Source organism: Urocampus carinirostris, chromosome 1, assembly GCF_059441175.1.
Source record: "Urocampus carinirostris isolate Australia breed hairy pipefish chromosome 1, RoL_Ucar_1.0, whole genome shotgun sequence".
NCBI classification, from domain to species: domain Eukaryota; kingdom Metazoa; phylum Chordata; class Actinopteri; order Syngnathiformes; family Syngnathidae; genus Urocampus; species Urocampus carinirostris.
The window spans coordinates 11,607,340-11,632,232 of NC_142349.1; the positions used below are offsets into that span (position 1 = coordinate 11,607,340).

A 24,893-nucleotide genomic window follows, 5' to 3' on the forward strand; every position below is an offset into this window, starting at 1 on the left:
TAGCAAGCACTTCACTCAAAATTCAAGCACTTTTCAAACCTAGATAACGCAACAATAAATTAAGCATTTTCAAGGATTTCAAAAAGCCATAAAAAGCTCACCTTTAGTTTTTAAAACCCTTCATACCATTCCATTTGGCTTTGCCTTTCATTACTAGTTATATCATTCCTATTATAAATTATTCATCCAAGTCCGACGCCGGATTTATAAAATTATATTATTTAGTGTAAAGCTCTTTTTCCGCTCTGTTCACATTTTCTTTCAATTGACTCATTCAAACGTTATCCTAACAATAAAGACACAAAGTATGCAAAATTTCACTCATTTATTGAAAAGCAAATCCCCAAAAATGGTGCAAAAGAATTCTTCAGTTAACAAATCTACCGGCAATTGAAATTTAAAACATATTTGCCAATAAAACGGCAAAAAGGCAGGTTCAGCGTCAAACAAAACAAATGCTTTTTAAATACATAAGACGATTGTTCAACAATAATGCATTTTAGAGATTTGGCACTTTAAACACAATCTTATAAACATTAAACCAAGAACGATGTGAACCAGCAACGTGTCATGGAAACAAACACATTTTATATGCAGTCAGTTGTAAACATCGCGGCCATTTTTTACAAGGCGCAGAAACTTTAAAAACAAAAACTCTGAAGGTCCAAAATGAGTCAATGGAAGAGATGGAGGTCTACTTCAGTTCTTAGTAGTTGAGAACATCCTGAAGGTCAAACATGTCGCACACGCCGCCGCTGTCGTCCAGGGTCAAGCTGTAGTCCATGCCTAAAAATATTAGCATTCACAAGAATACATACTTGTAAACAATGGATCTTTGATTAAAATTGTAAATACAGAATTTAGAATGTTTTTCACGCTGCAATCTCCTGGCTGGGGTCATTATTGCAGCTTCAGTCATATAACCCATGCAAGTATGAGCCTTTATTAGGTGTGTAAGAATACATTTTTCATTTTGGAGTTTGGGTTAGAATTTGGATTTTCCTCGAAACAGGCTTTCTCTCACCATTTTCATGTTACACAAATTAATAGAGATTAAAAAAAAAAAAAGGGGGGGGGGGGGGGGACCCCGGCAAGGATGGGCATGAAGTTACTCCGGAAAAAATTAAAAGGCCTCGTTGGGCATTGTTGTTAACACATGTATTGGACATTTAAAAACGCACCATGACAACATCACGTACTGGTCTTTAAGATACTTACCATCAGAAGACATCAAGTCATCTATTAAGTCAACTGCTTCTACAAGTACATCACATAAACAAAAACAAATTTGTTGCGGATGATTATATATTAAGGAAGGAAAAAAGCAATACCATCAGCGTCATCTTTCATGTGCTCGCCGATGCCGTTGTGCTTCAGGAGGCTGCTCATGTCCAACACAGACTGGAAATGTGGGACAGAGAGTCCCATTTGCTCCAGCTCCAAAACGGTCACTGGCTGATCTGGACACCCTGCAGGGGAGAAAGAGGTTGCAATAGAGGAATAAATTGGACTAGGAAAGAATGACCTCTTCTGGGGGAAAAACAAACAACATGAAGACACTTTGCCAATCTATCTATCCATCTACCCTGGTCATGTCCCTCGAGAGGGGTGACCAACAGCAAAGCAAGACACATACAAAAACAAAGAAAATAAAAGAGGGAAAAGTACCAAAAAATACACACAAAATCTTTGGACCATGGCCAACCCAAATGCCGAAACACCCAAACAAGTTAAGCACCTCGGCACCAAAGTTGGTCGTGATTTCGTCCCTCCAGATGAAACGGGACACAAGAAAGCGGCCCCGTCACTCGGGTCAGGGTGAAACAAAACACTCCTCTGTTCAACAGCAGGGCCCGACAGCTTTCACTGGTTTACCCCTGCCGCATCACCACCAAGAGCTCTAGCTTCCACTATATTCAGACATATTGTGGGTAGAATTAATGCAGATCACCGGAATTAAACATTCACTTCAATGAAATTTATTTGAATGCCACATAAGTCATTGAGAAAAACCTGGCTATCTATCTATCTATCTATCTATCTATCTATCTATCTTGGTCATACCCCTTAAGAGGGGTGACCGACAGCAAGACACACATGTACAATAACAAAGAAAATAAAAGGGAAATAGCAAAAAAAAAAAAAAAAAAAAAAAAAAAAAAAAAAAAAAACACCAAAATTTTTGGACCATGGCCAACCCAATTGCCCAAACACCCAAACAAGTTAGGCACCTCGGCACCTAAGTTGGTCATGCTTTCGTCCCTCCAGATGAAATGGGACACCAGAAAGCGGCCATGTCACTCGGGTCAGGGTGACACAACACACTCTTGTTCAACAGCAGGGCCAGACAGCTTTCACTGGTTTACCCCTGCCGCATCATACGGGTGCCCAGCCTATCCTTAAGAACGCGTCCACAATCCCACTATCCTTTCACAACACCTCTCCACTCCTTTCTATCACCAACAAGAGCTCTAGCTTCCATTATATTTAGACCTCTTTCCTGCAGTGCACTCATAACACCATCCATCCACATCAATTACGGCCTTCCTCTTGGTCTCCTTCCATTGACTTCTGCTCTTTAGATCCTCTTCAACATTCGCTCCTCATCCATCCTCTCCATGTGTCCAAATCAACAGAATACTCTCTTATCCAAACACTTGCTCAGTTCCACTGATACTCCAGTTCTGTCTCTCACAATTTCATTTCTCAATCTATCCAATCTTGTCACAGCTAACATGCTCCTCAAACACTTAATCTCAAAAACATTTAACTTCCTTCTCAAATCTGCATTCAGGCTCCAAGTCTCTGCACCATACAACACAGTCGGCACAATCACACTTATACAGTTCCCTTCGTAACATCCATACTCAGACTCTTGTTGCTCATCACTCTCCTCAGGGCACCCAAAACCTTGCTTCACTCTGTGCAATACCTCGCACTCCATTCTACCAACTGCAGCCACATCACAACCCAAGTACCTAAAGCTTTCAACTTCTTCCAGCACCTGTCCATGCAACCTTATTTCTAACGCCATGCCCACTCCATCACGTGAACACTTCATCACCTTACTCTTCCCAACATTCACACATAACTTACGCCTATCACACTCTGTCACCATCTTACTTGAGCTGAATTCATTAAACAGCCCCATATACAGTAGCTTCAAAACATTCAATAAAATGTTTGACCTCTTACGGCTACATATTACACACGGTGTTCATACCAGTGTTGTAACCATTAACTGTTAAAGCGGTAACATTTAAAAAGATTTTGCATAAGGGTTACCCTAACCTAACCCTTTGCGAAAAAAGTCTTAAGTACATAAAATACTAAAAACCACACATAAAGTTCATAAATATTTGAAGAAAAAAAAAGTGAACAAATGAGGCAGCAGTGGAGCATGACAACATATTAATCCAAATAGTCGTATAAAGGACAATACATGCAAAACCAGAGAACAAGTAAATGTGTTTCTTTTCTTCCAAAAATGGCTTTGACCTCTTGACATAATTTTCCCTCCAATTTAAAGAAATGTCACCAAAATGTATCTTGAAAATCACCCACACCTTTTTCCTTCACGATTAGTATGCCATTTGAGAAAAAGCTGCCCTTCCCAAAGACACACCACGGGACGTGGTGCCCCTATGACACTAGTGGTTAAGTGAACCAACCAAACAACCAACTAAACCTACTTGAGAGTAAATTGTAAAATCGGAATTTCAAAAGATTTTCCAAAATTTCCAATTCATTTTAACAGAACAATCACTCAAAAGAGGTTCAAAGACCGTTAAATCAGGGGGGTAGTACATAAAAACAAGATAAGGGATTAAACCAGGATATGCTTATTATCTTGGCTGAATTAAGCCCCAAGTCAGTTGCACAAAAGCAGGATAAATATAGCTTGGCTTAGTTATTATGGTGACTAATTCTCTAAAGCTAAGCCTGCTCTAGACCAGGCCAACATCAAGCCTGAGGTTATCCCTAGGAGAAATCTGGCATTGCTACTGTCAATCATAAGGAAAAAAAAGTAATATGGCATTTCCATGGACTGTCTTGGTATGTTACATTATTCTCATGATTCTGCATTTGAAATTTTACATATCGGCTACATTGTCATTTCAATAAACTGTGTTGACTGTATATAAGCAACAGTCATTTTATAGTCAAGTCAACTAATGAAGTCATCCATGTCGTAAATGTATTGCTGTTAGGCCATGTGTTGTTTTTTGCCAAGGCAATTAAGAATTCTTGCCAAATTACCAACAGAGCTTTAATGAATATGTATATTAACGTGTTTTTTTGACATTCTAAAAAGTGACCCAAATACTTGTCTCAATTAAGTCATTGACAAACATCTCATATACAAGTCCAACTCCCATTCACTGTTCTCTTATCAGAGAGAGCTTTGTTACATGGAATTATCTTAATCAGCACTGATAACATAGTGAACATGTTTACGATGAGATTAGATGTGCCACTCTAGTCTAGGATAAATATATAATAAAACTCAAAAGAAAAATCTAAGACCAAAAAGGAATGTTAAGGATAAATAGGTAAACACTTGACTTTGCTCCATTCGGCAGGTAAAAATCAATCCACTTAACAATCTTGAGTCTGCTCTACAATTAGCATGTGACATTATTGAGCTGGTGCGCAGGTTACGTCCTTTCCCTAATAACAGTGCTCGTGTAACCTATTATTCCCCTTTTAATTAGTTTCACATCACATAAAACTCCACGAGGAGCAGTTGTTTAGTGGCCGTAAAAGGATAATGGGAAGCACTTTCCAGTTTTCTGGTCTGCTATTCTAAGATCGATCCTGGGGGTGTTTTTGAAGATGCGGTGAACGCATATTTATCGCAAAAACCTTCAGCTGGCTTCACACAGAACCGCCTTTTCATCCTGGCTCGGCAAACGTGCAGCCAATTAATTGAAAATGCGTAGGCAAGACCAAATCGAGCTGTGCTTATTTAGTTAGCCTGGATTTGTGTATTGGACTTTTGTGCAATATTACCCGTATCCTAGACCAAAAGTGGGCAACTATGGTTCTTGAGTCCTGTTTGTTTTGGTGGTTTTATTCTCTACGACACCTGTTTCAAACAGTTAAGACCATTATTGGGTTTCTGCTGAGCTGATGATTGGAATCAGGCGTGCTGGAAGAGGGTAAAATGTGAAACAGCAGTATTTAGGGACCTGAATGGCGCACTCCTGCACTGAAATCACGACTGTCACTATATTTTAGTCTTACATTCAGTTCCTACCTATGTGAACTTGCGTGGTGGACGCTGGCTTCAGTATGCAATCAAAATCAGGCGGCGCCATCTGCTGGTCTGAGCTGAGAGAATCCTGACTGGAGAATGAAGAAGAGGTGGCAGAACTGGAACCTGAAGAGTAGGTAGTCGATGAAAAGGGTGGGAAATGCGGGTTGGCTGACAGAGTGAGGGGCGGCGTGAGCAGTGGGGAGATCACGTCGGTGGGAGGCACAGGGACAACCACTGGCACGCTGTGGTCCAAGTCCCGGTTGATGAGTGTTACTTTGATGGGGGCCACCTTGCTCCTGAGGTTCACCTGGTAATTCTTGTGACCTATCTGCCCATAAAAAAATAAAAACAAGGGTACTTAAAAATGAAGTGGTCAATAACCTACTAGCTTTGGCACAATTACTTAAACATAGATAAGGATGAGGGGGGGTGAGGGTCAAACAGAGTTGCTGGATACAACCGGAATGTTTGATGTTTGATCTTACATTACACATAGTCCAGTGTTTTTTCCGAATTGTTCAGTCCACAATTGAATGGATTTGGGAGTACAGTCCATAAACATGCCCGATTAAAGTCGCCGTTGACGATAAAGCTCCGTTGGGGTGTGCAAGCTGCTGTTTATTGATAGCAGCGGGCAGGAGATTTAGCGCTATGCTAACGTTAGCATCCGGTGAAGCGGTAGCGGTGTAAAGTAAACAGTAAACACAAAGACCACAGTTAACTCTCCCGGTACAAAGAAGGGTCTGCACGATACTGCTGGAAACTCCATATCGAGTGAGCAGTGTGTGTCAATGGTTCGGCTGTTATTGTAGCACGTAGTCTCCAACCCCTGTTTTTACCGGAGTCTTCGTCTCGTTCGAGCCGGTGATGTAATGTGGCGTCGGGAAAGCAAAGACTCCGTGATGACAAAAAAAAATAAAACACTCCAATTCCGGACGTTGTTGGTGGCGATCCGCAGCTCAAATTCACTCATTGTGGACTAAATATGTGTAAATTTAATATGGAGGATCTAGACAAAGGGTCCTTCCACTTATGACCAAATTATGTATCTGTTGTTTTTAAAACTGTACATTTGCAAAATGTACCTCCGAAAACTGAATTGCATAAAATTGTTCTGAATTCTATCCAATATTTTTGAAACTAAACCCCTGAAAACAACAGATTCTGCTTTCAAACTCCCCCCTTCTTTATTATAAAACAAGTTTCATTATTCTTGCAAGTTGCAATGTATGCTTTGTTACCATTTCTGGCAGCAGCACCTCGAGTTGCGTCCCAGAGGGAGCCATGACAACAAGGAGCGTGTCGCCGCTGAAGGAATTGCAGATGTCCTCATGGGTCACAAATTTATATTTGGGGAATTGTTAAGCAAACAGATTACTTAAGAGGTGGTAGTGGAGACATCTCATCTCATTAGCCACACCGCTTATCCTCAGTAGGGTCACGGGGGTGCTGGAGCCCATCCCAGCAATCATCGGGCAGGGGACACCCTGAACTGGTTGCCAGCCAATCGCGGGGCACACGGGGACAGACAACTCACTCGCTCATTCACACCTAGGGACAATTTGGACCGGCCAATTCACCTGAAATAAATGTTTTTGGTATGTGGGAGGAAACCGGAGTGCCCGGAGGAAACCCACGCAACATACAAACTCCGCACAGGAAGTCTGGAGCTGGATTTGAACCCACGCAGGAGGTTCCTAAGACATGAACTGTGCCGCACATGCGCTAACCACTGCGCCAACGTGCTGCCCGTAGTGGAGACAATAAATATATAATAGTGATATAAGAAACCAGGCTCAATTTGGTTGATAATTGCAATGACACAACAACTGCTCTTTTTTTTTTTTTTTTTTTTTAGGATAAATGGTTAACCTAATGTAACCTTTATCAAAACAAACATGACAGTACATTTATCAGACATATATATGTCAAAAGTTCACTCACACATAGGAAGACATATCAACATTCAGACTGAGAATTAGATGGTAAACCTGACAGAGGCAAACACCGAAAGGATATTGTTTTGTGTCAGGATCGTGGTTCATGCGCTCGTTGTTCTCCTGCAGCCAGGTCTTCTGCCTGTCCAGCTCCTTTTCTTGTGCCTCCAGCTCAGAGATCTGGGCTTGCAGAACACGAACTTGGTCAAGAACGTCCGGATTCTGATTTGACCTGTTCTCGCCCCTGTAAGAGAGCAAACCATACGAAGGCAGAAGACAAACTAATAGATCGGCCAGCGGAAATGTTAATGGTTGTCCTTTAATGCAGTGTTTGTCTGGTGTTCAGTGAGAAATTGCCCAGTTTTATATTTGCAAAAAAAAAAATGTATATATATCATCGTTCAGGATGTTTGCTTTTTCCAATGATCATTTAGTAACCTATATTTATTAAAGTCAGTAGGTGGCAGCAGATTATTACGTTTCCTTTTTATATACAAATTACCAACTCATGAAATTACAGGGAAATACATTTAAAACGTATTTTGTTTCAAAAAGCTGTTTAAGATTGCACAGCAAAAATAGTAAACCAAGTAAAAGGAAAAAAAAAATTGCTAATTTGAATGATTATTAAACGGTAAAAGGTTCAAACATACTGTCAAAAGTATTGCCCCAAGGAATCAACAAGTTCGGAACCAAATTATATCAACATTTTATATTATATTTATAATGAAAAAACTAAAAAGTAGTGGTTGTAAAAATATTGGCCCCCTGTTATCTCAGCTCAGCTAACTACCCCTGATTACTTCTGGATGATCAAATGTCGACATAGATAACTAACAATGACAGAGTGCATTAAGTCTCAGTTTAAATACACCTGCTCTGTGATCAGCTCAGAGGTTTGTGGGAGCAGACACTGGAGAACAGACAACACTCTGAAGACCAAAAAACACACCAGGAAGGTCCGGGATAACATTAAGAAAAAGATTAAAGTAACAATGAGATACAAGATGATTTGGGAGCATTTACACATATCCCAGAGCACTGTGTGAGGAATAATATCACAACTGGGAGAGCATGAAACCACTGCAAACATACAAAGAAAATACCTTGTAGTCCTTCAAACCTTTTGGGCCAAACAGGGAGAAAAATATTCAGAGAAGCAACCAAGAGGCCCATGATTACATAGTATGACCTGCCCAAATACGGCTGAGGTGGGAGAATCTGCAAAACGACTATTAATCGCAATCTGCATACATCTTCCCTTTTTGGAAGAGTGGCAAGAAGAAAGCAGTTTCTGAAGGAATATCATAAACAGGCCCTTTAGGAAACACAAATATCATGTGAAACAAGGTGCTTTTGCAAGGCACTGTAATAAATATACTTCCACTGGCAATGTATTTTGCTTAGTTTAGATTTTTTTTTTCCCTAAGAAAAGCAGGATAAACAGAGTAATATCCAAAAGTACAGAAGAATTTATATACCAAAATAAATAACCTGCATTACCCCCTGAGCCAGGGCGACCACAGATGACAAGGACAATTTAATACGATCAATTTAGGCCGTATGATAATATAAGCACAACAAACCAACAACATGAAACTGGTGCCAGGAATTCATTTTTTAACTATTTTTACAGTGTGCCCCAAGATATTTAAATGAAATAAAGTATGCCTTGTGTGAAAAAAGGCAAACATCGTTTCAATGATGCAAATTTATAAATTATGACCTAAGCATCAGACTGGGACATCATAGGGCAATTTTTTGCAATGATGCGAAAAAGGAAATGGGGTTTTGGGGTTTTTAAGGGTTATTTAGCTATCTTCGTTATTCATTATTCATTATCCGTTATCGGTCAGTTCATAATACGCTACAAAGCCTAGGAGCCCGGACACTTACTCTCAGCCAAAAGGCCAAGCTAAGGTCCTAGCCCTAAAGCCTTGTTGCGATCATTGCGAATGCACCGTTCCCGGAGGTACTGCAATACCCGTTGGGAGGAGCCGACACATCTAGACTCTCAGCCGACACATCTAGACTCTCAAGCCGTTTTAAAAATATTCTTAACATTTAAGAGATACAACAGATTAGGGTTCAATGTGACACCTAAACTTTGACCGAGTCACTCTGGGTGACGGTAGACTGTGCAAGGGTGTCTAAAATTAGGATTTATAAAAACGGAATGAGAACGAGTCATATCCCAAGGTAAGAACCATGACCACGTCAAATAGCTGACAGTAAATGCACCCATATCCTTATTGGTTGCAGTATTGCTGGGCATTTTTACAAAAGAACTCTGCTTGCACATTCTTCTGAAACCAGTATTGTAAAATGAATCTCAAAGATATTAAGGGACTACTGGAGGGAGACAAATTTCAGGTGAATATCTCTTGTTATGGGACAAAGACTCTGGCATTGTAAGTTCATATATTTTTCCCAGAAAAAAAAATTTGGAATTTTAGGTTGCATAGCTCTTTGAGTCAAAAGGTCCCTGACGCCTGTACTAATTGTGGTAGGTCGCTGGTTCAAACCTCGGCCGAGTCATACCTAAGACTTACAACATTGGTACTCATTGCCTCCCTGCTTGGCGCTCGGCATTAAGGGTTGGAATTGGGAGGTTTGGTCACCTAATGACTAAAATGGCTGCGCCCTGTTTGGCTGCGGCTTCATCGGCTCGCTACAGTTTAACTGTACGGGTCAGGTGTATTGACATTTCGTTCTGTGTGCATGGTTACAAAGAATGACAATAAAAGTACATTCTTCTTCTTCTAATTCAATGGTTGTGACTGACATAATTGTTAACATTATGCATGGTAAACACAAAGATGTCTATAAAGAGTGAGTGAGTGAATACATTGTCCAAACCTCCACTGAATGATATTTTTGTTTTTCTTCTCAATCAAGCCCACTCCTTCAAGCACGTTGGTGATGTCATATATGCGCCTTTTCTGCTTCACCGCCAGGCTGTCCGCGGCCTGTTGATTTAAACCCATGCAAATAGAACAATGTATGAGACGGACGTTTAAAAGGAACAGAGAACGCAAAAACCCAAATTTGCATACTACAAAAAAAACTGCTCAAATTGGAAGACATTGGCGCTACTGGTATTTGGCAAACTAAGCTGGGAACAGGAAGTTAAAACTGTTGGCAGAAGGGGATGCTTGTACAATGGTAGAGGATAAAGTGCATAGAGAAGGAAGGCTTGGGTTGCCTGCAGTGTAAACAAAGTTTGGCGCTCAAAAAGAGAGGGAAAACTAAAAAGAACTCATGCACAATAAATGTTTTCCCCCCTCTTCACCTTTTGAAAGCAACAATTAGGATTAGGTCATGTTTTCATTCATGCTGACTTCACACTTTTGTGGAAATAGAATGTGCCCAAGACAAGACATATTGGGTTACATGTACTCCAAGTGAGTAAGTGTTAATATCTGCTGCAAATCTATGATTGTTAAATAAAAAGGAATACACTCAAAGAAAAAGCAGACATCACCATACCTTTCTTAAACAATATTTTGAGAATATGCTTGATAGTCTGTAATGTGATATAGTTTTTTAACATATACATCTCATCTCATTAGCTGCACTGCTTATTCTCAGTAGGGTCGCGGGGATACACACATATATATATATATATATATATATAACATTTTAACATACATTTAAGGATTCTCATAGTCTACATACAGGTAGTTGCTGATATTTGAATTGAATTGTGGGGGGAGACAGATAGCCCTTATCTTAAGGGACCTGTAGCGCTTACCAGATGGCAACAAGTCAAAGAGGTGGTGACCAGGGGGGGAAGGGTCCCTTGTGATGTTGACAGCTCTGCTGCGGTATCGCAAGGCAGAATTCAATGAAACGGATCCATTAAAAATACATAAATAAGTACAAAAATATATAAATAGATGTAAACTTAAGACATACTGAGGAAAAAAATGCGCTATTCATAGTGTAAGGTGCTGGATGGAGTTGGGAACTTTTTCAATCGCTGACCCAATCATCTTGCTTGTCGTCATTGTAGCTAGCCTCTGTCAAACTCCTTATGTTGTGTGTGCAAGTACGCGCATTTCTTAGATGCATTTGAACAAACACCCCCCCCCCTCTTTTTGGGGTTTGGGTTGGCGTTTAGAATGTACATGAAATGGGCATTTTGTTACTTTCACGATTTCGTTGTGCAATAACAACCACAAAAGGTTCCCAAAACCTTGATTAAAAAAATAAATTATTCCCAAAATGGCGATTAGCCCCTGACCTTTCGGTCGACATGACTCTCGGCCAAAAGCAGGCTTTTATTTATGGTCCAAAGCATCCATTAGCCTATACTCACATTATTAGAAAAAAAAGGAGCAGCTCTGAATATCTTCGGCCATTAGTAAATGATTCCAATGATGATTGGTTTGCCAATTGAATTACCAACATACTTTATGCCATTTTCCAGGGGTGTATACAAATAAGAGCCGAAAACAATGGTAGAGGATAAAGTGCATAATCAAGAAAATGATTGCAAAATGTTCCACTAAGTCTGAAAAAAAAATGCTGAAGTTAAATACACATTTGCAAAGGTTTTAGTGTAGTAAACTGGTTATTTCCACATGGCCACTTTTGAAAACCTACCATAAGAATATGTGTGAAATGCAATGTTTTTTTGGGGATTGTTAAATTTGAAAAGTTACTGGATAAGGCTTGAAGCAATTGTCTAACCTGTTTTTCAGCTGAGATTTCCATGCTACACTGATCTTCAGGCATTTGATTGCAAAAAATGTATTTTCCAGCTTGGGACCAAATTTCAGTCTTAAGAGACCAAACCCGTCCATAGTCTCGAAATAGTTCAAGATCAACATTCAATTTTGGAATTTTAGGCGAATTTTAGAGGAATATCAAGGGGTTAAGAGATAAAATACGTAAATTACAACTTTTAGGGACACCTCAAACAACGCACCCCAACTTAAAGTATGGCAACCATTAGCGCTCGAAACGATGTGGAAAAGTAGAACACGATGTATTGCTTAACATATAATTGAATAATATTCAGGTATTAGGAGCTTTTCACGCCATCCCTTGAAAAAGTCGCATAACGCGTGATACTGCACAATACGTAATGGCGGCTCCACCACCTTTGCACAGCGGTGCACCTGACCAGCCCGCAGGCAACAATCTGCACCCCTCCCACTCGACGTGTGCAAGTCACGGCTCTTTGTTTCGCATCCTCTCACGGAGAAGCTAAAAAACACGAGAAAACACGCGATGACGCTCACCACTTTCAAGTCGAGCACGCCATCGTTGGCCTCTTGGAGCAGAGCGACAAACTTCATGGTGAGGAGCCCCAAACTTTTCTCGTGGCGGGTCGGCGTCGAGTGAGGCGCATCGCACTCCATTTTTTTGGAAGGTTTTCTTTGCTCCAACCTTCAATTCTCACCTCATGGCAGTTTGCTTGTCACTTGATAGAATTCCTACTCGTGGCTCATCACGAAACAACAGCTTCACCTGCCTTTCCTGACCGCCTCCTTCTTAACCTTACTTAAATTGACTGGTTTTCTGGTCGCCTGTTGTTGCCATGGCAACCACTGTCCTGCCCGGGTCACTACGCCCCTCTGAAAGATTTGACCCTGCCCCTTCACTTCCGCCTAGGTGACCCCCATTGAGATTGTTGATGTAATGGGCGTCTGAATAAATGGACTTCAAAGTTTTTAAAGGCCCTAATTTTAAGTTTTGCTTTTTTTCCCCTTTCAAAAAACTATTCATGTATTTCTATTAAAGTAAGGGTGTCGGATTCATTTTAGCTCGGGGGGGAGGGGGGCTACATTGTAGAAAAAAACTTACGGGGGCCGAAGTTGGAGATTAAAGAGAAAGAGGGGGGAGCAAGGGGAAGAGGGGGATAGAAAGAGAAAACGAGAAAGGGAAAATAAAGAACATGAAAGATAGAAAAGTGTAATAAAAGAAACAAGGTGTGCAACAGAAAAAGATAACAATGAAAATGAGAAAAGGGAGATAGAGGAATCGAAAGCAAAAAAAAGCAAGGAGAAAAACAGAGTCACTAAGAGAGAAGTAGAGAAAGACAGGAGAGGAAAAAGAGCGAGAGAAGGGGAGAAAGAAAATAAATAGGTAAGAAAGATACAGAGAAATAAATGGTAAATGGTCTGCATTTATATAGCGCTTTTCAAGTCAATGAAGACCTCCCAAAGCACTTTACAATGTGCTTTTCACTTAGCCATTCACACACACACTCACACACCAATAGGGAGTCAGCCATGCAAGGCGCCGACCTGCTTATTGGGGGCATTAGGGATTCAGTGTCTTGCCCAAGGACACTTCGACATATCACACGGAGGAGCCGGGAATCGAACCTGCGATCTCTTGATCCCAGGATGAGAGCTTTATAATAAGAATGAGAAATATAGTTAGAGAGAAACCCAAAAGAGCAAATACAGTACATGGTGATATTGATCGGTACCGATAGTTTGTGTTTGTCATGATCATTGAATAACATGTTTACATTTTTGGTTGCAGCTCCTTGCTCTCTGTTGGGTGAGTTTTATTCACGCATTTATGTAAATGTGTGGTGTTGCCACAAAACAGACCACTTACCCACACACTTTTCCTGGCATTATCTTTTTCTGTAAAAAAAGTACACATTGAGCCGCGTTTCTTGTATGTCTCTGTCGTTTTTCTTGTTGGGGTGGGCACATAAACCTGGCACTCTCTTCTGCCTGGCAGGCAAGATGCAGCGAAAAGCCAGGTAGGAAGAGTTGCGGAAAGTGTGCCTGTCACTTACACACTCAGGCATAAACTTCAAGTGTTGCCGAGGGAACTGGGTGAGAAAGGGATGGGCTAGGCCAACTAGAGAAGTGGTGCTTTTGTTGAATTGGGGGAGGAGTGAAGTATCGATCCCAGGAGAGTAGTGTCCAAGTACTTGCTTCGTATCGATATTATCGATATCTGGATCGATGCGTCCACCCTTACCTTTCATAGGTATTTTATAAACTAAATACAACAAAATAACAAAAGTTTTGAACATTTTTGGGATATTTCTCAATTCCACTTAGAAACACTAGTGTGTAGTGGTAATGAGCTGTCACTTTGTGGGTATCGAAGTCAACAGGCATGGGAAATGTAGTTTGTAGTCGAAGAACTCTTGATCCATTTGTTTTAAGCATTTAACCTTCCGAGCAAGTTTTTTTATTTGTTATTGTATTCAATGTTCGTAATGTACTCAAATCTTCGTTGACCAATTGTTGCGTCATAAAGTTCATTGGGGAAAACCTTCATTTATTAGAAAAAAACAACATTGATTTAAATAAGCAAAAAATGTAAACTACAATATAAATATTTTTTTAAATACTCGTGCCCCTCCATTATTTAGAAGGAAGACTGTTATGAGATACAAGTCTTGTTAATCATTAAAGTATTCCAAAAACAAAAATTAGTCCATTATCCATCCATCCATTATCTGCACCGCTTATCCTTAGTAGTGTCGCAGGGGTGCTGGAGCCCATCCCAGCCATCTACGGGCAGTGGGCAGGGGACACCCTAAACTGGTTGCCAGCGAGTCGCAGGGCACACAGAGACAGACAATTCGCTGGCTCATTCACACCTAAGGACAATTTTGACCGGCCAATTAACCTGACACGCATGTTTTTGGAATGTGGGAGGAAACCCGAGTGCCCGGAGGAAATCCACGCAAGCACTGGTAGAACATACAAACTCCGCACAGGAAGGTTGGTAGCTGGATTTGAACCCATGACCTCAGAACTGTGCCGCACACGCGCTAACCACCATGCCGCCGTGCTACAGAATTTGTGTACACATTTATTTGGGAATTTGTGATAACTCCATCCTTACTTTTTTAATACTGAGTCATTTAGAAAGTAGTAACTTTATGCAATTGTACTGTTGATAAAAAGTCATACAAAACAGTGATTGTAAAATAATTCATTTTATCAAAAGTATCTTGTTCAAACACAATATGAGTTGAACTCGAGCAAACTTCTCAGCAACACACGATCATTTACAAATTAAAATCTCTAAGTACACTGTTCAGACGTTTCATTTTCTCTTCTGTGATCCTCTTGTCGGCTTCCACCTCAAGCAATAATTGGCGCATCTCCTCTTCTACATTGAACACCTGAAAAAACAACAAAAAAAACAGTAAAAATAAACAGCTTTTAAAAGGGATCAGACCCCTTGCCCAGCTGAAAAATGATCGGCAATGGCTATCCATTACTACTTGGCTAAGAACCACCCAACTAAATGTGTACATAATTAACATCTTCTCCCGAAGCTTACTAACTTATACTTTAAAATTAAAGTACAAATCAAACATTGGTAGGTCGTCAGAACCTGCAAGACCTTCTCTGCTGGCCTAAAAAATATCTGAATCATCCATCCATCCATTATCTGCACCGCTTATCCTCAGTAGTGTCGCGGGGGTGCTGGAACCCATTCCAGCTATCTTCGGGCAGGGGGCAGGGGACACCCTGAACTGGTTGTCAGCCAGTCGCAGGGCACACAGGGACAGACAGTTCGCTCGCTCATTCACACCTAGGGACAATTTGAACAGGCCAATTAACCTGAAATGCATGTTTTTAGAATGTGGGAGGAAACCGGAGTGCCCGGAGGAAACCCATGCAAGCTTTGGGAGAACATGCAAACTCCACACAGGAGGTTCGATCTCATGACCTAAGAATTGTGCCGCACACGCGCTAACTACTGCGCCGCCCTATATCAATCATGTGATGTTAATTATATTTTGTCCATTAATATTGAGTAAGTATTCAACCAATCACATTTCAGGCATTACTTGTTTCCCTCGGTCAGAAATCTACCTGGAGGCCTGAAGCATAAAATAAGTGTCAATAAAGCTTTTGCTTAAACCAATTTGATTTCGAGTTGGCGACACTAAGGCCTTCTAGCGGGCGTATGGAAACATCAACGTTATCACAAGCAGTAATGCACCAATGTGCTGTGCAAACCGCATTTCAACTTGAAGAGGATGAGGAAGAATTATAGGCTAGTGATGGATTGTATTAGCCAGAGCTAGTAACCAATCTGTAGCGAGCTGCACAAGCAAATGTATTGTGTTGGTTTAATAGAGGTTTTGTCAACTGACAATGGGTAAATGAGGCGAAAGAAACTGTTTGGTCGCAGATTTACTGTCAAAGCCATTTTCAAGGTCGAACAACTCTGAAGCTCACAAGGCTGTCACAACTTGGAAGGGCGTTTTCCGCCACTTTCAGTCCACTAAGTACGATCAGTATCCCTGGTTCACAGGTTACGAAGAACACTGCAAATTGTATTGCCGGGAGTGCTCGGTATTTGCCATAGATCAACAAGGTATTTGGAGAAACAGTGGATTTGTAAATTTGATTTGCCTAACCAAGGCAGCGATGAGACACCAAGGGAATGGGGACATAAACAAGGGTGCTCTCAAAAACCTTTGGGGAAACCGAGTGAAGCTATAGCCCTGCGAGCAACTGCACAGGGAAGCAGAGTTCCATAATGAAAAGGTGAAGAAAAATAAAGAAATCTTAAAAAGACTATCGTCAAGTCATGTTCATTTGTATAGCCCTTAATCATAAGGAGTCTCAAAGGGCTGTACAGACCACAGAATATTACAAACTATAAACTGAGTCATTATTTTTTTTGCCAGGCAGGAACTTTTGTTTCTTGTAAACGATGAAAGCTCTTGATCCATAAACAAAGGAAAGTTTGTGCAGATTTTTTTCTCTCATTGCTAAGAAAAACACAGATTTTACCACCAGTCCACTAGTACTGTATGTGAAGGAAAAGGGATGGAGTTTGTGCAGAAATACAAAATATTTCTTTTTGTGAGTAAAGTGTGGTTATATAAGCAATTTTGCAGTTTTATGAGGACGTTATAGTGTATGTTTTGTATGTGTCGGAGGTGTAGCTGCAGTATAAAGGTTTTCTGGCATTAAATAGTTACTGAGGGTTGGATTGATTCAGACAAAGTGATACTGTAGACTTAGGTGTGAAATCCACCGCCCGCCACTGAGATCAAGCCTTGATTTTTATATAGCCAAGCAGAGGTGGGTAGTAACATTTACTTGAGTAAGTTTTGGGACATTATGAACTTTTAGGAGTATTTTTAAATCCCTATACTTTTACTTGAGTAATAAGAAAAAAAAACGTACTATTACTCCGCAACATTGGGCAACATTGAAATCATTACTTTGTCAATTAATAAATCCCCTCCACGTAAGTACGCGTCGGTCTGTCTCCGCTAAGGCGCATTTATTTTGAAATTAATTAAATAAATAGGCTGAAAGCTTGCATATAGTAATTGACAAATCATCTGTGGTTTGACCTTCACGTTAGCCTCTTCAATCTGATTCTGCTTGTCATTGGACAACTGAAGCAGCTCCACCTGATGGGCTGCCTGAAGGGACTCCATCTGAGCGCGATAGGCATCGTCCATACAGCGCAGCTTTTCCACTGCCGCTCTGCGAGGCAACACGGCGCATATTCAAAAAGAAGAACTTGTTTTTTGCTAGGTCTCGCAACAGACTTACGTACCTGTGCGCTTCAGTCAATTGCACTTTCTCCTTCAGGAGTGAGCGCTCCTTGCTGTCGTATGTCTCCTTCATATGCTTCACTTGGCTCTCCAGATGAGTGAGCAGCTGAGCCTTCTCCTGCCACTTTTTAGAGGACTCGCTGAAATGTGAGAAGAATTTCATGAAGTGCTGCTGAATGAAACATTAGCAGGGCGCGAGGTTGGATGTTCTGGAAGTGGAAGTCAATCTAATTCTAACAATTCTGATATACTATATGGGAACGAAACAATGATATGTGTTAGTTGTGTTATGGAACTCAAATTCCTTAAGAGCGCTCTGCAAAACATAAAAAGCACATACGCCCAGGAGAGGTGGTTGTGGCAGACGGGACAGAATAAGAATGAAGCGTAGTACAGTACTCGTCTGGCGGCATTCTTAGTTTTTCATGTTACACTACCATTTATTGTTGTAACCAATTCCAATTTTACGGTTTTAAAGTGCGAACATGAAAAAAAGAATTCCCCACCCCCCAAAAAAAGGAATGAACTCTTGCTGTTACACCCCAAAAATCACAGCTCGAGGCAATGACGTGGTAAGCAGGATGTATGTTCCCAATTCGTTCCTATGCCCTCACCAAAGTTGGAGGGAAAAGATAAACTAAATGAAGTGGGTAGGTGAAAGAGGAACCTTATGGGCCCATACATAACAATATCATTAATTTGTTAGGGTATCCTTTGGGTTGATTTCCACTTTAATGTACTGCTTGTAATTAGTGAATGTGTCTTTTTTACCTGCTATAGATCATTTTACTCCCCCAACATATCAGACACAAATATGGAAAATCAAAAACATATTCACGCAAAAATGTATAGCAGTAAATACCCGTCTTAAACATCTCGCTCTTATGAAACACCTGATTTAATGACCAGGATGACTGTCAGAATTTTCAAGAAGAGATTGCTCTTGAGGTGATCATTTGGATCATCTTTGTTGGAGGAGGTAGAGACTAAAACAGACAAGGCCTCAATTTCCAAAGACAAGTGTTGCCAAACCTTTCTTTAATATACAGCAGTCTTTTGCTGTATCCCAGTTTACTTACCCGGGTTTCGCTATTTTACTGATTTTCATCGTGCATTTGCGCTGCATTCTGATCGGCTGAACTGTCACCCCGCCCCTATTCTGCCTTTTCTGTATGTCCCTCAATGATGTTGTGGTCAAATTGTACACGTACATGAAACAGCTTAAAAAAATACATTATACATTCCCTTTTCAATCACGTTTGATAATGGAAAAGTATATGGTTTCTGTAGGACAAACAAGGCATGTTCTTAACGTTTTCTAATTACTATAAATAGATACAGTATGCATTTCCTTCATTATAAGGCTCATACAATTATTTTAATTATTCACAGCTCATACATCTTTTTTTGGTCCAATATGTCTCTTTCAACATTTTGGGTTGCCGACCCTACCTAAAGGAACGTAATTGCAGTTTTCCGTAACGTCCGCGTGATGGGGATTAAGCATCATAATCTCTGCCATTTAGTGCATTATCTTTAAAATTATCATTTGACAGGGAATACGTTATTTATAAAAAAAAAAAAACGTTTACAGCACTTTCATTTGTTAAAAAAATGCTTGGGCTTGTAAATTGGGTTTGTTCTTTGGTGATTAATAGACCTAACACTGTATACGGTTTCCGAAGACAACATTTGATCCATAAAATAAGGCACCACTCAAGACTTTCGATTTACCGATGAACTTGATTTATCTCTTCCACTTCATCCTCCTTGTCCTTCAACTGCTGCTTCAATTCTTCCTTGCGCAGGCTGAGTTGGTCAAAGCGCCGCTCCAGCTCTGAGAGCCGAGACGTTTCCTCCTCTAGCTGCCGCTGTAAAGTCTTTTCTGTCTGGGCCTTGTCATCGCGGAGCTTCCGGGCCTGCTCGTCGCGCTCCTGTAACGTCTATAGGATGAAAAAAAGAAGCTAAGGTACCCTCGGTCCGCCTTCTTTTAGTTCAACGCACTCATCTGCCCTACTTCTTTGAGTTTGCGGATGGATTCTGTTTGATCTTCTATGATTTTGCCTTTGATTTTGAGGGCATCGCCATCCCGTATGATCTGCTTCTTCTGAACCTCCACCTCAGTGCTCAGCGCCTCGATCCTGGCCTCTAGGCGTCCTCGGTCCTGAGCCAGAGATGCTCCTGTAATAGAGACATTTGTAAGAATGTTGAAGACATATCATTATTTTGCAGTAAAACTTGGTAGGCTCATTTGTTTTAGTTAGTCATTTGAGTTCTCATCTTCTTTTTCTTTTTAACAAGAAGACCGTTTAATAATCTAACATCTTCAAACACTTCGTTCCAGCTTTTTGAATGTTTACACTCACTCTTTTCTTATGTGTTTCAGTGAAGTGTTTACCTTTTATTCATTTTTGTTTCTTTTCTGATCTGATTCGGTATGCGTTCAATTAAGGGTGCACGACAACTTTTTTTCCTACCAATAAATTCCTGCTTTTGGAAACCCATTCAGATAACTTTTTTTTAAAACTTCATGCTACATACTTAAAAAAAAAAAACTACAAAATGTGATTATTTTTATTTGTCTTTTTTTATTTTACAATAACAGCAACACCTTCAATAAACATGCTTCCAAAAAGAATTGCTGAGGAGACTTAAGTATGTTAGTAATAACTACAACAGGATATTGTTATTGCTACCATAATACTGAGATGATTTTATATATATATATATATGTATATATATATATATATATATATACTGGACTGTCTCAGAAAATTAGAATATTGTGATAAAGTTCTTTATTTTCTGTAATGCAACTAAAAAAACAAAAATGTCATACATTCTGGATTCATTACACATCAACTGAACTATTTCAAGCCTTTTATTATTTGAATATTGCTGATTTTGGCTTACAGCTGAAAAAAACTCAAAAATCCTATCTCAAAATATTAGAATACTTCCTCAGACCAAGTAAAAAAATAATTTTATAACAGCAAAACTAAATCAAACATTTGAAAATGTCCATTGATGCACTCAGTACTTGGTTGGGAATCCTTTTGCAGGGATTACTGCATCAATCCGGCGTGGCATGGAGGCAATCAGCCTGTGGCATTGCTGAGGTGTTATTGATGCCCAGGATGCTTCGATAGCGGCCTTCAGCTCATTTGCATTTGCAGGTCTGGTGTCTTTCATCTTCTTCTTAACTATACCCCACAAATTCTCGATGGGGTTCAGGTCAGGGGAATTAGCAGCGCAATCAAGGACAGTGATGCCATGGTCAGTGCACCAGTTACTGGTGGTTTTGGCACTGTGAGCAGGTGCCAGATCATGCTGGAAAATGAAATCCTCATCTCCATAGAGCTTTTCAGCAGATGGAAGCATGTAGTGCTCTAAAATCTCTTGGTACACAGTTGCATTTACTCTGGACTTGATGAAACACAGTGGACCAACACCAGCAGCTGACATGGCTCCCTAAACCATTGCTGACTGTGGGAACTTCACACTGGATTTCAAGCAACTTGGATTTTGCTCCTCTCCAGCCTTTCTCCAGACTCTGGCGCCTTGACTTCCAAATGAAATGCAAAACTTTCTTTCGTCTGAAAAGAGGACTTTGGACCACTCTGCAACTGTCCAGTGCTTCTTCTCCATAGCCCAAGTCAGACGCTTCTTCCGTTGTCTTGAGTTCAGAAGTGGCTTGACCATGGGAATACGGCTATTGTAGCCCATTTCCTGGACAAGCCTGTGAACTGTGGCTTTTGGTTCCAGGACTCCAGCTTCAGCCCACTGTCTTTGAAGTCCCCCAAATTCTGGAAGCGGCTCTTCTTCACAATTTTGTTAAGGCTGCGGTCATCTCTCTTGGTTGTGCAGCGTTTCCGGCCACATTTTTCCCTTCCAACAGACTTTTTGTGGATATGCTTTGAAACTGCACTCTGTGAACAGCCTGCTCTTTGAGAAATTTCTTTTTGTGTCTTACCCTCCTGATGGAGGGTATCAATGATGGTCCTCTGGACAGTAATCAGATCAGCAGTCTTCCCCATACTTGTGATTTAGTTTACTGAACCAAGCTGAGTGTTTTTAAGGCTCAGGAAACCTCGCAAGGTGTTTCGAGTTAATTAGATGATTCAGGTGATTAGTTGAATAGCCTACTTGTATACTTTTTCATGATATTCTAATATTTTGAGATAGGATTTTTGAGTTTTCTTAAGCTGTAAGCCAAATTCAGCAACATTCAAATAATAAAAGGCTTGAAATAGTTCAGTTGATGTGTAATGAATCCAGAATGTATGACATTTTTGTTTTTTTAATTGCATTACAGAAAATAAAGAACTTTATCACAATATTCTAATTTTCTGAGACAGTCCAGTATATATATGTGTGTGTGTGTGTGTGTGTGTGTGTGTTAGGGCTGTGAATCGATTAAAATAAATTAACTAATTAATATAAGTTTTGAAATACATTTATCGCGATTAATTTATTACATCCAGATTTCATAAATGGTAGTAAATATGAAAAAAATATGCATAGAAAATAAGATTACATCTATTATGCCAAATGGTATAGGCCTATACCAAGTACAGTAAGCATGCATACAGACTGTAATACCAAAGATAGCTTTCATAACAAAGATATTCAAGTACTTTATGTCAACTGTTGAACAGTAAATTTGCTGTAAAGCTGTTGTAAATATTTTAACAAAAATCAATAACAACTATAGGAAAAGTGCAAAAACTTGTGGTGTCAAAGATAAATCTTCCATAAACAAAATATTCAAGTTCCTTGTGTAAACATTGTAAAAGACCAAGCTCTTGCACCAAACGGATCCAAAGTTGTTTGATGAGGTCCGCTGTCTGACTGTACCACCGCACCGGGGTGCTTCGCTTTCAAGTGATACATCAGGGGAGAAGTGCTTCGATGGTAATTAAGTTCAGCTTTACAAAGCATACATATCACTTTTGCCTTGTCAAGATTCCCATCGGGCAATGTTTTAAAGCAAAACAGTCCGCCTAAACTTGTTTCCTTTCTCTTTTCCATCGCTAGCCTGCTACGCCACGTTAGGTTCACGAAACGAAAGTGACTCTTCTTCGTTTGTTGGAGCAGGGCGGCTTGACACCCAGGAGCGTGCGCAGGGCAGAATTTTAATAGTTAAGTTAATATATTTTCAAGCATTAAATTATATATATATATATATATATATATATATATATATATATATATGGACAAATAAGGACACAACTCTGGAAAGCTTTCTCCAGTGTTGATGGTCCCTGGACTGTTTTTGGGCCGTGGTAAAGTCCAGTCCATTCCTCAATGTTGTCGGCCCAGTTATTTTTTGGTCTTCCTCTGCTCCTGTCTCCTTGGACTGTGCCCTGGAGAATGTTACTGGTCAGTCCTGATGATCTTGTGACCGGAACATACCACAAAAGTTTGTCTGCGTACAGTTGAAAACAGTTCTTCGTAGGGTCTAATGTGCCCTCTGATGGTGTTGTGCACCGTTTTGTTTGTCGCGTGGGCTAATTAGCTGATGCCTAGAAGTTTCCTGTAGCATCTCATCTCCATGGCCTGGAATTTTTTTTCTAGGTTGCTGTGAGAGTCCATGTCTCGCAAGAATTGAAAAAAATGGAAGTAACCAGCACTTCCAGGAGTCTGATCTTTGATTTCACTTTTTTGTGCTTGTCCCTCCAGATGGGTTTAAGTCAAGTGCGGCTATGGTTTGAGTGATCCTGGCCATGATTTCGGGTACTGAACCCGATTGAATTTAGTGACAGGTTCTGGCTCTCTGTGGTTGATGGTGATGTTTGTGGTGATACCTTAGGGATTGTTAGTCATGACTATTGTTGTTTTTAGTGCCGATTTCTATCCCATACAGGTTTAATGCTCTGTCAAGGTGATTGACCAGATCTTGGACTTTCTGTTTGTCTCCTGCCAATCTGGAAATATCATCAGCAAAACAGAGGTTAGTGTTGTTGTGTTCCCCAATACTGACTGTACCTTCATATTGCTCCAGAGCTTCAGATATGATCCTCTCCAGGACGGTGTTGAATAAAGTTGGAGAGAGAATGCAGGTTTGTCTCACTCACACTGTGGTTCGAAACCATGCTCCAATGGTAACATTGATAAGGACTGCACTGTTGGCATTAGCACGGAGTTGTTCAATGGTCTCAACTAGTTTCTGGCCCATGTTGTACTTCCACATGGTGGCCTATAAAGCCACTTGCCATATTCAGTTAAACGCCTTTTGGAAATTTTAAAAATCTTGATAGAGGTTTCTCTGGTGTTGAATCTGGACGGCTTACTTTGAATTCTTCTTGTTGAAGTACTCTCCTAACTGTGAACATTGGTCTTTGATCCATTTCTCCTTTGCTTCTTTCAAGTTTTTTTTCAAATTTTCTTGTTGGCTGCTTTATACTTGGCTGCTTCTCCAGGGCTGATTATTTTCTTCTTTAGTTCTTGCCTCGTTTTGCACTGTTGGAGAATTTCATTTGTAATCCAGGGCTTTATCTTCTTCCGTTGTTTTCCTACAATTCATGGTGGTCAGGGTTTTGACATCTTCATCCAAGGTGAGCAACGGAGCAAACTTCCCGCCGATAAAGACCTGGTAGTTCCCAACCACCTGTGGGTCTTTCAGTCACTCAAGGTCAAACTTGGTCCATGTGTTCCATGACTTCCTCACCTTCTGGATGCCAACGCGGAGGTTTATCATGACCGGGTCGTGATGGCTTCCCACATCGGCTCCTGGATATGTGCAGGTGGTTGCCATCTTGATTCCAGTCAAGTACAGCTTATTTATGTCCAAAATAGTTATTCCTTTAAGAATTTACTGGGTGCGGCTTATAATCGGGTGCGCCTTTTAGTCCAAATTTTATGGTAGTTTGAAATTCTGGTTCACGTCACTGACACCTTGATGTATTCATTTTTTTATTCTGTCTTTGCAGGTACATCCCCCCAGGAAAGTCTTCGCTCATGCATTTCTATGGCATCGATCTTCGCTTCTGCAAATTTCTTGTGCTCCCGCTTCGAATAAATGCACGATGACTGGTCTGACCAATTGCTTATAGACTTGAGTGATTTAATTTATATCTACTCCTGTAAATAATTAGTTTCTCCATACCCCCAATTTCATCCACCATCAAACCAAGGTAAACACTATTTCATATAACCTCTTGAGGTACAA

At 40.4% G+C, this 24,893-nt stretch overlaps 2 protein-coding genes and 1 long non-coding RNA gene across 5 annotated transcripts in view; 1 reads left to right on the top strand and 2 right to left on the bottom strand.

Annotated features, from left to right (window-relative positions):
- Nucleotides 1–308: 308 nt before the first annotated feature.
- e2f5 (E2F transcription factor 5) lies at nt 309–12,801 on the bottom strand. 2 transcript variants are annotated; one of them, XM_088326606.1, is made up of 8 exons: nt 12,447–12,801; nt 10,057–10,166; nt 7,276–7,441; nt 6,502–6,606; nt 5,261–5,588; nt 1,332–1,469; nt 1,219–1,257; nt 309–786 (listed from the first exon to the last, which is right to left on the bottom strand). In XM_088326606.1, exons 1-8 carry the CDS (start codon nt 12,564–12,566, stop codon nt 707–709), a joined length of 1,086 nt encoding a protein of 361 aa, XP_088182732.1. In that variant the 5' UTR covers nt 12,567–12,801; the 3' UTR covers nt 309–706. The 2 variants fall into 2 exon arrangements, with proteins under 2 accessions (XP_088182732.1, XP_088182740.1); XM_088326614.1 differs by lacking the exon at nt 1,219–1,257.
- Nucleotides 9,242–20,226, top strand: LOC148373557 (uncharacterized). The gene is made up of 2 exons (XR_015849506.1): nt 9,242–9,396; nt 19,531–20,226. It is a non-coding gene; the product is annotated as an uncharacterized LOC148373557 (long non-coding RNA).
- The window catches only part of lrrcc1 (leucine rich repeat and coiled-coil centrosomal protein 1), a 29,423-nt gene continuing 19,638 nt past the window's right edge, over nt 15,109–24,893 (bottom strand). For both annotated transcript variants that reach the window (XM_088326593.1, XM_088326585.1), the window contains exons 15-19: nt 19,740–19,903; nt 19,457–19,665; nt 17,725–17,862; nt 17,516–17,651; nt 15,109–15,313 (exon numbers count right to left, since the gene is read on the bottom strand). In XM_088326593.1, coding sequence (XP_088182719.1) covers nt 15,197–15,313; nt 17,516–17,651; nt 17,725–17,862; nt 19,457–19,665; nt 19,740–19,903 — 764 coding nt within the window. In that variant the 3' untranslated portion in view covers nt 15,109–15,196. The remainder of the gene's footprint in view (nt 15,314–17,515; nt 17,652–17,724; nt 17,863–19,456; nt 19,666–19,739; nt 19,904–24,893) is intronic.